General features: G+C 49.6%; 1 protein-coding gene across 1 annotated transcript; it reads left to right on the forward strand.

The window, feature by feature from the left end:
• Nucleotides 1-8,197: 8,197 nt before the first annotated feature.
• Nucleotides 8,198-11,546, forward strand: SSTR1 (somatostatin receptor 1). Its single transcript, XM_073349099.2, has one exon. It carries the CDS (start codon nt 8,638-8,640, stop codon nt 9,847-9,849), a length of 1,212 nt encoding a protein of 403 aa, XP_073205200.1. The 5' UTR covers nt 8,198-8,637; the 3' UTR covers nt 9,850-11,546.
• The last annotated feature ends 1,766 nt before the right edge of the window (nt 11,547-13,312 follow it).

A 13,312-nucleotide genomic window follows, 5' to 3' on the forward strand; every position in this document is an offset into this window, starting at 1 on the left:
CAGGAGATGGGTTCCCATTAGTGGAGCTCTAAGCAGAGACAGATGCAGTGATGCTACACCACATATTCTTCATAGAGATATTGTTATATGAATATGGCATAACTAAGATGTGTTTTATGCAAGATGGGTCTTGTGAAATATCATTGGAAAGGTTATGATTTGCTGAATATGATTATCCTATTTGTATGTATGTTTCATTTCTGTATTTTATGTTAGGAATATTGACTATGTAAAAAGAAAAGGAGTACTTGTGGCACCTTAGAGACTAACCAATTTATTTGAGCATGAGCTTTCGTGAGCTACAGCTCACTTCATCGGTTGCATACAGTGGAAACTACAGCAGACTTTATATACACACAGAGAATATGAAACAATACCTCCTCCCACCCCACTGTCCTGCTGGTAATAGCTTATCTAAAGTGATCATCAGGTTGGGCCATTTCCAGCACAAGAAAACCTGGATTTGTGCTGGAAATGGCCCACCTTGATTATCATGCACATTGTAGGGAGAGTGGTCACTTTGGATGGGCTATTACCAGCAGGAGAGTGAGTTTGTGTGTGGGGGGGCGGAGGGTGAGAAAACCTGGATTTGTGCTGGAAATGGCCCAACTTGATGATCACTTTAGATAAGCTATTACCAGCAGGACAGTGGGGCGGGAGGAGGTATTGTTTTATGGTCTCTGTGTGTATATAATGTCTTCTGCAGTTTCCACGTATGCATCCGATGAAGTGAGCTGTAGCTCACGAAAGCTCATGCTCAAATAAATTGGTTAGTCTCTAAGGTGCCTCAAGTACTCCTTTTCTTTTTGTGAATACAGACTAACACAGCTGTTACTCTGATACTTGTAACCAGTTTCTTTAGTGTCTTAAGCTTACATTGTGGTTTTTGTTTTATTTGCTGGGTAATCTGCTTTGATCTGTTTGCGATCCATTATAATCACTTAAAATCTACCTTTTGTAGTTAATAAACTTGTTTTTGTTTTTTCTAAAACCAGTTTGTGCAACTCATAACTGGGACGGGGTAAAGCTGTGCATATCTTCCTCCACATTGAGGGAGAAGGTGAATTTCAATAAGCTTACACTGTGCAGCGAAATATGATATAATTTTGGGATTGCACCCCCTGAGGGGGTGTGCACTTGAGTGCTGGGCAATTCCCTAGCTGAGTCTTCCCATGCAGAGCTGATTTCAGTGTCAGTGTCTTTCTGCAGCTGGGTGTGTCCCTACCTGTGTGTGTGTGCTGGAGGATGATTGAGGGCCTGACCCAGCAGGACAGTGTAAGGGAGCCCAGGCTGGTGGAACAGGCGGGCTCAGTGGTACCCCAGTACATCAGGTGGCACCCCGGGGGGGGGGTTAGGGGAGCAACCTGTGACAGATGCCTCCCTGCAGCCCAGACTTAGGCACATATCTCAAGACATGGGAGGGGTTCAGCACACACCCTTCTCATCAGCATCCCCCACTGGCTAGTTTAGGTGGCTCCCTGTCTAGCATGCTGGCTTTGTGGATTGCATTCTTAGGCACTTATCTCTCTCGATTCATTCTGTAGGGAGCCTAGGCACCTAACCCAAGCTTTGTGGATCACAGTGGGGTTCCTGTGAATTTCTAGGCACTTAAAAGTTAGGCATCACAATGCTCAGCATTTTAACACCTTTATGGATCTGGTCCTTAGACTTTCATAGAAGCAGGATTAGACCCTGCATTTTGGGTGAAATCTTGTTCACATGAGTAGTCCCAGCAATGCAACTACTCATGTCATAAAAATGAGCTGAATTGGGACCTTTATATATAAGAAAAAACAGATTCTTGTCTAGGGCCTAGTTTTGCAGCCTTTTTTATTCAGTCAAAATTCTCATTGAGTTCAATAGGTACTTTTGAACTCAAACCTGATCCCCAGACCACTGAAAACAATGCATTTAAATTAGGCTGTATGATATTTTCTAGAATAAGGACTGCAACATCCTTTAAACTGAATAACTGTAGGCACAGTTTAAATTGTATGTTTCTAAAATACTATAAAATTCTCTCACATGCTTTCATTCAAAATATACACTGCAGGTAAATTATAGCTACAACACAAGACATTATAGCCAAGATTTTCAAAAGTGATTAGTAATGTGGGTACCCTCATTTTTGGATGCCCTGAGATACCTTAAAGGGGCCTGATTTTTGAAAGTGCTGAGCATCCACCCTCTGAAAAATCAGGCAACTTGAAGGTATCTCAAATTGGGTACCTAAGAACACTAATTATTTTTGAAAATATTGGCTGAAATGCATTCTCTAATAGCCTAAAAATGAAGGAGAATTTTATTACACAGAACACTGATGTAAAAAGTCTGGATGATTCAATATTACAAATATTTTCCAACATAAATGTATTGCTGGTTCCAAGAACCATAATCTGAAAACTGGAAATTCTCTCATTTCAATATTGTTTGTTGTACAAATCTGAAAAATAAAGTTTTCAATGCAATCGTACTAATTACTGTAGTCATTTTATTGACACTATATGATGTACTGCTTATGCGATTTACAACTACACATATGAACAACATGTGTTAAAATAATCATGTATCGGGGAGAGATCTATGGCCTTCATTTTCCTCTTGCTCATATCAATGTAAATCTGGAATAGTTCCACTGAAGCCAATAGATACACCAGGGTAAAACTGAGATGAGCAGTGAATCAGACCCTATTTTTTAAGCAGTTTAGAAAAGTACCTTTGTTTCAATTAATTAAGCAACTCAATACAAGGTACTTGTTTTTGTTTGATTGATTGTTTCCTAGTACTTTCAGTGCTACCCTGAAAGTAACAATAGAGGCTTCAGAAATGAGAAACATGGCCACAAGTCAACCACAAGTATGACTACTCCAGCATTTAATTTTCCTGGGCATGCAGTGAGACCCAGTAATGCACAGGAAGTTTAATGGAATTAGCATCCTTGCAGGAGTTACAATTTAGAGATAATATATTTCAAATTGTTGCATTTAGAAATAGATCATACTATGCCCATACCTATTTCCATGGAAGTCAGAGGCAAAACTCCCACTGGAAGAAGGATCAGGCCAACCGTTAGAATTATAAGGAATTAAATTACAGAAATTGAACAGAATGGGCCAATTTCATCCCATGGCGTAAACCCACTGAAGTCAGGGCCTCTTTTAGGGCCTGATCCAAAACACACTGAAATCAAAGGAAGTGCTTCCATTAACATCATTCAATACTGCTCATCAATCATTTCAGATTTTAAAAGTGGCTAATAGGATATATGAACAGTTTCAAAAACATTCTCTTTCACATCATATAAACTGGTTCGGTGTTTCATGAGGTGCAGAAGGAAGCTGTGCAAAAGAAAGCATCAGGTGAAAGAGAAAGTTCTCATGAAATATGAAGGAAACTTCTAGGTGTAAGTAAGTGTGTCTGTTGGAGGGGGCGTCGGAGGATAGAGGAACATGCTGTGAAAACATGGTGGTGATGACAGTTTTATTATTGCTACAGCAGCTTCAGAGTTGATCCTCTTTACTGCCATTTTCAATCAAAAAGAGCTAACATTTATATTCAAAATATTGTCATATACCACCTTATAACAATAAGAAAGAAAGAAACCCCTTAACCAATACCTCATAATAAATAGATGCTCCTGTGTGCAAAAATAAGTTCTCATTTAAATGAAAAACTGGATGATATATGAATGATAGATTTCTAATAGACTAAATGGTCTCAAGCAACCAGATGTTCTTTTTGATGGGCTTGCAATTATTTACTCAAACCCCAGTGCTTATCAGTGATGGAAAATTGGTTCGTGTTCTCCCGGAACAGATTTTAATGCAAATCACTTCTTCAGTTGAACTTATATAATACTAGATTTTTGAACAGTGCCATTCAGTACATTGTGAGTAATGATTTTGAAGAATGTTGTACAAATATGAACCTCTTTCCTTGTAATCTAGGTGTCCCAATGCCAACATGTTGTCCCAAATAATATATGATCTCCAAAATCCAAATGGAAAAGAATAAGTCTCTGTTAAACCATCAAATGACGTCCACAAATGTTGCAGCATTAAGCTAAAACACTCATGTACAGCAATAGCCTATGAATATTAAGATCATTTGCAAATCCTGCTCACTAAATTCATTATTGTATTGGAACAGAAATCAAAATGAAGAAAATAAACCCACACAATTCCCAATCGTCACAGAGACTATGGTGCACACGCAGAAATCATGTACAATTAGAGACAACATTGTTGTCCAACAGAAAGAGATTTTTACCATAGCATCGTTATATATATATACATAAAATCACTATGAACTACTTCTCAGTTATTAAAGGAAAATGCTTGCCAGAGTAGTGTGTGTGTGTGTGTGTGTGAGTGTTGGAGAGGGCAGACGATGATGATGTGTATGTACTGGAGTTCATTGTGGTGGTGGTGTGTTTGTTGGAGTGACTGAACGTGTATAAATGTAGTTTGTGTGTTGGAATAGGTAGGTGCTGATAATATGCATGCAAGGAAGGTAGATGGTAGTGTGGGGGTGTGCATTTGTGTGGTGATGAGTATTGTGTTTGCATCTCTGAGGTGGTTCTGGTAGGTGGCAGTAATCTATGTGTCTATGTAAGTGGTGGCAATGTGTGTGTAGTGGTAGTACGGAGGGTATGTGGTGGTATGTGAGGTGTCAATAGAATGGTTGGTAAATGGTGTGTGTTTGTGTAGTTGTGGTAGGTTGTGTGTGTTTGTGTAGTGGGTATGTAATGATGTGTATGTGTAGTGGTGTTGTGTCATGTCTAGTGGTGACAGAAAGGGTAGCTGGTGATGTATACTGGGGCGTGTGTGTGTGTGTGTGTGTGTGTGTGTACAGGTAATAGAATGGGTATGTGTTGGCATGTAGTAGAGGTGCTACATGTAGGGGCAGGGTGTGCGTGCGTGTGTGGTGTCACTGTGTGTAGGGGCAGGGCGTGTTTTGTGGTGCTGTGCCCAGGGGCAGGGTGTGTGTGTGTGTGTGGTGGCACTGTGTGTAGGGGCAGGGCGTGTATGGCAGTGCTGTGCCCAGGGGCAGGGTGTGTGTGTGTGTGGCGGTGGCACTGTGTGTAGGGGCAGGGTGTGTTTTGTGGTGCTGTGCCCAGGGGCAGGGGGTGTGTGTGTGGCGGTGGCACTGTGTGTAGGGGCAGGGCGTGTTTTGTGGTGCTGTGCCTGGGGACGGGGTGTGTGTGTGTGGTGTGTGTGTGTGGCGGTGGCACTGTGTGTAGGGGCAGGGCGTGTACGGCAGTGCTGTGCCCAGGGGCAGGGTGTGTGTGTGTGTGTGGTGTCACTGTGTGTAGGGGCAGGGCGTGTTTTGTGGTGCTGTGCCTGGGGACAGGGTGTGTGTGTGTGTGGCGGTGGCACTGTGTGTAGGGGCAGGGCGTGTACGGCAGTGCTGTGCCCAGGGGCAGGGTGTGTGTGTGTGTGTGGTGTCACTGTGTGTAGGGGCAGGGCGTGTTTTGTGGTGCTGTGCCTGGGGACAGGGTGTGTGTGTGTGTGGCGGTGGCACTGTGTGTAGGGGCAGGGTGTGTTTTGTGGTGCTGTGCCCAGGGGCAGGGTGTGTGTGTGTGTGGTGTCACTGTGTGTAGGGGCAGGGCGTGTTTTGTGGTGCTGTGCCCAGGGGCAGGGTGTGTGTGTGTGTGGCGGTGGCACTGTGTGTAGGGGCAGGGCGTGTACGGCAGTGCTGTGCCCAGGGGCAGGGGGTGTGTGTGTGTGTGGTGTCACTGTGTGTAGGGGCAGGGCGTGTTTTGTGGTGCTGTGCCTGGGGACAGGGTGTGTGTGTGTGTGGCGGTGGCACTGTGTGTAGGGGCAGGGCGTGTTTTGTGGTGCTGTGCCTGGGGACAGGGTGTGTGTGTGTGTGGCGGTGTCACTGTGTGTAGGGGCAGGGCGTGTTTTGTGGTGCTGTGCCTGGGGACAGGGTGTGTGTGTGTGTGGCGGTGTCACTGTGTGTAGGGGCAGGGCGTGTTTTGTGGTGCTGTGCCTGGGGACAGGGTGTGTGTGTGTGTGGCGGTGTCACTGTGTGTAGGGGCAGGGCGTGTATGGCAGTGCTGTGCCCAGGGGCAGGGTGTGTGTGTGTGTGTGGTGTCACTATGTGTAGGGGCAGGGTGTGTTTTGTGGTGCTGTGCCTGGGGACAGGGTGTGTGTGTGTGTGGCGGTGTCACTGTGTGTAGGGGCAGGGCGTGTTTTGTGGTGCTGTGCCCAGGGGCAGGGTGTGTGTGTGTGGCGGTGGCACTGTGTGTAGGGGCAGGGCGTGTATGGCAGTGCTGTGCCTAGGGGCAGGGTGTGTGTGTGTGTGGTGGCACTGTGTGTAGGGGCAGGGTGTGTTTTGTGGTGCTGTGCCCAGGGGCAGGGGGTGTGTGTGTGTGTGGTGTCACTGTGTGTAGGGGCAGGGCGTGTTTTGTGGTGCTGTGCCTGGGGACGGGGTGTGTGTGTGTGGTGTGTGTGTGTGGCGGTGGCACTGTGTGTAGGAGCAGGGCGTGTATGGCAGTGCTGTGCCCAGGGGCAGGGGGTGTGTGTGTGTGTGGTGTCACTGTGTGTAGGGGCAGGGCGTGTTTTGTGGTGCTGTGCCCAGGGGCAGGGTGTGTGTGTGTGTGGCGGTGGCACTGTGTGTAGGAGCAGGGCGTGTATGGCAGTGCTGTGCCCAGGGGCAGGGGGTGTGTGTGTGTGTGGTGTCACTGTGTGTAGGGGCAGGGCGTGTATGGCAGTGCTGTGCCCAGGGGCAGGGTGTGTGTGTGTGTGGCGGTGGCACTGTGTGTAGGGGCAGGGCGTGTTTTGTGGTGCTGTGCCCAGGGGCAGGGTGTGTGTGTGTGTGGCAGTGGCACTGTGTGTAGGGGCAGGGCGTGTATGGCAGTGCTGTGCCTAGGGGCAGGGTGTGTGTGTGTGTGGCGGTGTCACTGTGTGTAGGGGCAGGGCGTGTATGGCAGTGCTGTGCCCAGGGGCAGGGTGTGTGTGTGTGTGTGGTGTCACTGTGTGTAGGGGCAGGGTGTGTTTTGTGGTGCTGTGCCCAGGGGCCGGGTGTGTGTGTGTGTGGTGTCACTGTGTGTAGGGGCAGGGCGTGTTTTGTGGTGCTGTGCCCAGGGGCAGGGTGTGTGTGTGTGTGTGGTGGCACTGTGTGTAGGGGCAGGGTGTGTTTTGTGGTGCTGTGCCCAGGGGCCGGGTGTGTGTGTGTGTGGCGGTGGCACTGTGTGTAGGGGCAGGGCGTGTACGGCAGTGCTGTGCCCAGGGGCAGGGTGTGTGTGTGTGTGTGGTGTCACTGTGTGTAGGGGCAGGGCGTGTTTTGTGGTGCTGTGCCCAGGGGCAGGGTGTGTGTGTGTGTGGCAGTGGCACTGTGTGTAGGGGCAGGGCGTGTACGGCAGTGCTGTGCCTAGGGGCAGGGTGTGTGTGTGTGTGGCGGTGTCACTGTGTGTAGGGGCAGGGCGTGTATGGCAGTGCTGTGCCCAGGGGCAGGGTGTGTGTGTGTGTGGCGGTGTCACTGTGTGTAGGGGCAGGGCGTGTATGGCAGTGCTGTGCCCAGGGGCAGGGTGTGTGTGCGTGTGTGGTGTCACTGTGTGTAGGGGCAGGGTGTGTTTTGTGGTGCTGTGCCCAGGGGCCGGGTGTGTGTGTGTGTGGTGTCACTGTGTGTAGGGGCAGGGCGTGTTTTGTGGTGCTGTGCCTGGGGACGGGGTGTGTGTGCGTGGCAGTGGCACTGTGTGTAGGGGCAGGGCGTGTATGGCAGTGCTGTGCCTAGGGGCAGGGTGTGTGTGTGTGTGGCGGTGTCACTGTGTGTAGGGGCAGGGCGTGTATGGCAGTGCTGTGCCCAGGGGCAGGGTGTGTGTGTGTGTGTGGTGTCACTGTGTGTAGGGGCAGGGCGTGTTTTGTGGTGCTGTGCCCAGGGGCAGGGTGTGTGTGTGTGTGTGGTGGCACTGTGTGTAGGGGCAGGGCGTGTATGGCAGTGCTGTGCCCAGGGGCAGGGTGTGTGTGTGTGTGTGGTGGCACTGTGTGTAGGGGCAGGGTGTGTTTTGTGGTGCTGTGCCCAGGGGCCGGGTGTGTGTGTGTGTGGTGTCACTGTGTGTAGGGGCAGGGCGTGTTTTGTGGTGCTGTGCCTGGGGACGGGGTGTGTGTGCGTGGCGGTGGCACTGTGTGTCGCCACAGGATGGGCTGTGGCGGGGAGCCGAGGCTGCCGTTTGGCTGCGGCGGGGCGGTCTCTGTGCGCCTACGAGCCGGGCTGGTGCCACAGCGGCCTCGGGAGCGGCCGGTGCACGCCGGGACGGCCGGCGGCGGCTGCCAGGCAGGTGGCCGCGGGCGGGAGCTGAGCAATGCGGAGCCGGGGAGGGGGCTGACTCCTGACGCTCCGCCGAGCGCTCGGGGCCGGCGGGAAGGACACCCACCTGCGTCGCCTCCTGGCGGGGGGTTTTCCCCTCCTCCTTCTCGTCGCTGCTGACGCGCCGCTGCCTATTAATCATTCACCAGCCGGAGAGCGGCAATTAACGCCGCTCGGCTCGGCGGCGGCGGCGGCGGCAGCCTCCTCCCTCCTCATGCCAGCCTCGGGCGGGAGACAACGCTGCGGCTCCGCCAGGGTGCCGAGCCGGGCGGGCGCGCAGCGCCGGCCGCTGTGAGCCCGCGGGCGGGGAGGGCTGGGCTGAGGATGCTCCCCAATGGCACCTGCCCCAGGCTCCCGGGCGGTGCAGGTGGCGGCGGCGGCGGCAGTAGCGGCGGCGCGAGCGGAGGGAGCTGCTGTAGCAGCGGCAGCGCCGGCGGGGTCCTGGGGCAGGCAGCGGCGGGGGGCATGGAGGCGGGCGGCAGGAACTCCTCCGGCGCCCCGAACGGCACCCTGAGCGACTCGCAGGGCAGCGCCATCCTCATCTCCTTCATCTACTCCGTGGTGTGCCTGGTGGGGCTGTGCGGCAACTCCATGGTCATCTACGTGATCCTGCGCTACGCCAAGATGAAGACGGCCACCAACATCTACATCCTCAACCTGGCCATCGCCGACGAGCTGCTGATGCTCAGCGTGCCCTTCCTGGTCACCTCCACCCTGCTGCGCCACTGGCCCTTCGGCTCGCTGCTCTGCCGCCTGGTGCTCAGCGTGGACGCCATCAACATGTTCACCAGCATCTACTGCCTGACGGTGCTCAGCGTGGACCGCTACATCGCCGTGGTGCACCCCATCAAGGCGGCCCGCTACCGCCGGCCCAGCGTGGCCAAGATGGTCAACCTGGGCGTCTGGGTGCTCTCCATCCTCATCATCCTGCCCATCATCATCTTCTCCAGCACGGCGCCCAACAGCGACGGCACGGTGGCCTGCAACATGCTCATGCCCGAGCCCACCCAGCGGTGGCTGGTGGTCTTCGTGGTCTACACCTTCCTGATGGGCTTCCTGCTGCCCGTGGTGGCCATCTGCCTCTGCTACATCCTCATCATCGCCAAGATGCGCATGGTGGCGCTCAAGGCCGGCTGGCAGCAGCGCAAGCGCTCCGAGCGGAAGATCACCCTCATGGTCATGATGGTGGTGATGGTCTTCGTCATCTGCTGGATGCCCTTCTACATCGTGCAGCTGGTCAACGTCTTCGTGGAGCAGGACGACGCCACCATCAGCCAGCTCTCCGTCATCCTGGGCTACGCCAACAGCTGCGCCAACCCCATCCTCTACGGCTTCCTCTCGGACAACTTCAAGAGGTCCTTCCAGCGGCTCTTGTGCCTCAGCTGGATGGACAACGCCACGGAGGAGCCCGTCGATTACTACGCCACCGCCCTGAAGAGCAGGGCTTACAGCGTGGAGGACTTTCCCCCCGACAACTTGGAGTCGGGGAGCATGTACAGGAACGGCACTTGCACCTCCAGGATTACCACTCTCTGAGGAAGCGCGCAACAGCCTCCCACCCCCCCACCCCCCATGCCCCCCAGGCGCAGGGCAGCCGGGGACTGCGGGCGGGTGGAGTGCGGGGAGGGGGGTTATTATTCTGTTTGGAAACAACAGAGTTGGGCACGAAAAGGAACAACAAAGTGTTCCCTGGCCGCCTGCCCCTCACACCACCCCCTCAGTATTTCAATTGCGTTGTGTTTGTTCATGCTACTACGCCCCTAGTCAATTATTAACTAAGCGCCCCTCAGATGGACTTTAGGTTCCTCAATCTGTTGCTTCCTCCCCGTTGTGTGTGATCAGCGCGTGTGTGGGTCAGTGAAGTCTCCTGTTGACTTTCTCTGTTTCTTTTTGTGCTCGTCTCCGACTCCCCCACCCCCCTTCCCTTTGGTTCACTTGCCATTGTGGTGGCACATCGATGTGCTGCTCTTTTCAGGGTCGTGTTGCTTGGTGTCTAATTGTTCCTCCCCTTTGGAAGGTACACTGTTGACGGCAGACTTTGCCCCTTGGCAGCCTTAAAACACAAGGGGATGTTCTGTCAAAAGCTAGGAAATCGCTCAGTTTATACGCCACAGTTTAACTCAACCCCTCCTAGCTGAAACCAACACTGACCGGAAAGGGAGACAGGATTTCTGTTCAGAGTAGAACTAGGAAAGGTCCCTTTCCCTCAGCTGCAGAGAAAGAGCAGACAAGCCTTCATCCCCCACAAGGGAGAGAAAAGCTCCTCTAAAAGGGGCAGGCAAGCTCATGAAGTCATATTGCAAGTAGGACAGAACTCCAGTGCTCTCTTTCTCTCGGGTAAGAATGTGAAAAGATAACGGGGCGCGGGGGGGGGGAGTTGGGGGACGCAAACCACTAGAATTGAGTTCCATTGAGATTTGGCATTCAGTGGCACTCAAGGGGAAACGTCAGTCCCTATGGAAATGGAAACGAAAAACGCCTCCTAAGAAAGAAACGCGATTATTTCATTATCTCAGAGCTGCCCAGCAGGCTGCTGATAACACACAGATATACACCGCCCCGTGACTCGCATGGAGCAGGGTATTGGACGGGGAGGTGTGCAAATAATAAAGTTTAAAGGGGGCACTAGAGTGTGAAGCTATTGTCCTGTGAGTGTTACGCTCACTGTGAAACAACCCTCCAGGGAATAAAAGAGACGCAAGCTGTGAAGGACAGTCGGTGTGGCTGCTTTTGCAGTTCGAACCACATAGAATAAGGAAAGTTTATTGCGGATCCTTCATCAGGCTTTAAAATACTTATCAGAAACATACACCTGTCTGTTTAATAATAGATATTACCTAGCCCCACTTTGCATCGCTCCTAAACTGAAAGGGGTTTCCTGTATCAGCAGTGTAATCTACCTTCTCGGTGCTTCAATATATGTTTGATTTTGATTGTCTTTATGTGTGCGCTTAATATATTGTTTGATTTCAGTATTTTCTTTTTTGTTACTGTGTTGTGAAAACGTTCTCTTGGAAGCAATTCATTATTCTATGTACTGAAGTCTTGGCGGCCTCATACAAGGGAGTGCATTTTAAAAGGTTTCAGAGTAGTAGCGGTGTTAGTCTGTATTCGCAAAAAGAAAAGGAGTACATGTGGCCCCTAGAGACTAACCAATTTATTTGAGCATAAGCTTTCCTGAGCTACAGCTCACTTCATCGGATGCATTCAGTGGAAAATACAGTGAGGCGATTTATATACATACAGAACATGAAAAAATGGGTGTTATCATACACACTGTAAGGAGAGTGATCACTTAAGATGAGCTATTACCAGCAGGAAAGTGGTGGGGGCAGGGGAAAGAAAACTTTTTGTAGTGATAATCAAGGTGGGCCATTTCCAGCAGTTGACAAGAATGTCTGAGGAACATTGGGGGGGGGGGAATAAACATGGGGAAATAGTTTTACTTTGTGTAATGACTCATCCACTCCCAGTCTCTATGCAAACTGCTGGAAATGGCCCACCTTGATTATCACTGCAAAAGGTTCCCCCCCAACCCCCACTCTCCTGCTGGTAATAGCTCACCTTAAGCGATCACTCTCCTTACAGTGTGTATGATAACACCCATTGTTTCATGTTCTGTGTGTATATAAATCTCCTCACTGTATTTTCCACTGAATGCATCCGATGAAGTGAGCTGTAGCTCAGGAAAGCTTATGCTCAAATAAATTGGTTAGTCTCTAAGGTGCCACAAGTCCTCCTTTTCATTTTAAAAGGGTGATGTTCAAGAAGGCTCCTTCTGGAGAAAAAGATTATAACCTTTTTATAGGCCTTCTTTTTCCATTGTTTCCCCACAACAATTCTTTTCCCGTTCTATTCGCACCTTGATCATGCATATTTCAGAATCGAGAATATTTTTCTGATAGAAAAACAGTGCTTTTCTATTGGATAAATGATGGTGGAAAGCAAAATCTAACATTTCTGTTCCCCCTTTAAAGATTATCCCAACCTAGACATACCAGTAACGATTATGGTGACAATAGCAATTCTGCTTTCTGTTCTTTATTGCGTTCCTTAAAACAGAACTAATGTCAAAGACAGTGCGCTAGTGCACTTTTACCAAATCATCTCTCTAGCACAATACTGTGAATTATAGGAATAACTACTGGAGATCGGAAGCAAAAGGATAATTCCCTAAAACTCCTGTAAACACTGCCTACTAATTGCTATATTACTTACTGCGTCCAAAGAGTGTTAATACTTAACTTACTAATGTGTCTAGCTCTTTGGGGGGTTCAGTAAGGTTCCTGGATGAACTGTAGCATGAACTTTTCTTAGGAGCAAAAAGCATCAGGCCATTTTGCAAATCTCTCCTACCAAAACATCAGATATTGTCAAGTGAATGTATAAATTCTAGTATCTCTCTAAGGACCTGATCCATAGCCCATTGAAGTGAATGGAAACTCTCCCACTGACTTCAGTGGGCTTTGGCTCATCTTCTTTTGATTTAAAAAATAATTGCTAATATGGATGCTGTTACATCCCTATTAAAACATTTTGTGAAAGGCTTTAAAATCTGTATAGTTTTATTCCTTTTTACTTTTCAGGGGACCACTCAATTAAAAAGGACCTTCAAATAATTTTAAAGGTAATTGCAAATTTTAACCTTCATTTATAGTAAAAAAAAGAGAGAGAGAAATCTCTCTTACAGTCTTTAGGAACATTTCACTGAAGACAGGCATTGCATTGTTTAAAACAGACAAAAACCACAGGGTGCCATGTTTACATTTTTAGAGCTCCATTTCAAATCGTGCTCATTGTTTCCTTAAAAAGGTATCAATCTAGTGCTTTTATACTGTCACTTCACCCAGCAATACTGTAATGCAGTGTTAGCTTAATAAACAGATATATTATACAGTACTCTGCAATCTACTTTTTACTGGTTTTCTGCAATTACTAGGTTTTTTAAAATAGTACAAAATTGGTACTCAGCTTTGATGAGACATTAAGCAAAGGTGGT

Source organism: Lepidochelys kempii, chromosome 6 (assembly GCF_965140285.1).
Source record: "Lepidochelys kempii isolate rLepKem1 chromosome 6, rLepKem1.hap1, whole genome shotgun sequence".
In the NCBI taxonomy this organism is placed as follows: domain Eukaryota; kingdom Metazoa; phylum Chordata; order Testudines; family Cheloniidae; genus Lepidochelys; species Lepidochelys kempii.

Coding starts and splice junctions, on each gene's coding strand:
- SSTR1 (XM_073349099.2), top strand. CDS start 8,638: ATGCTCCCCAATGGCACCTGCCCCAGGCTCCCGGGCGGTGCAGGTGGC.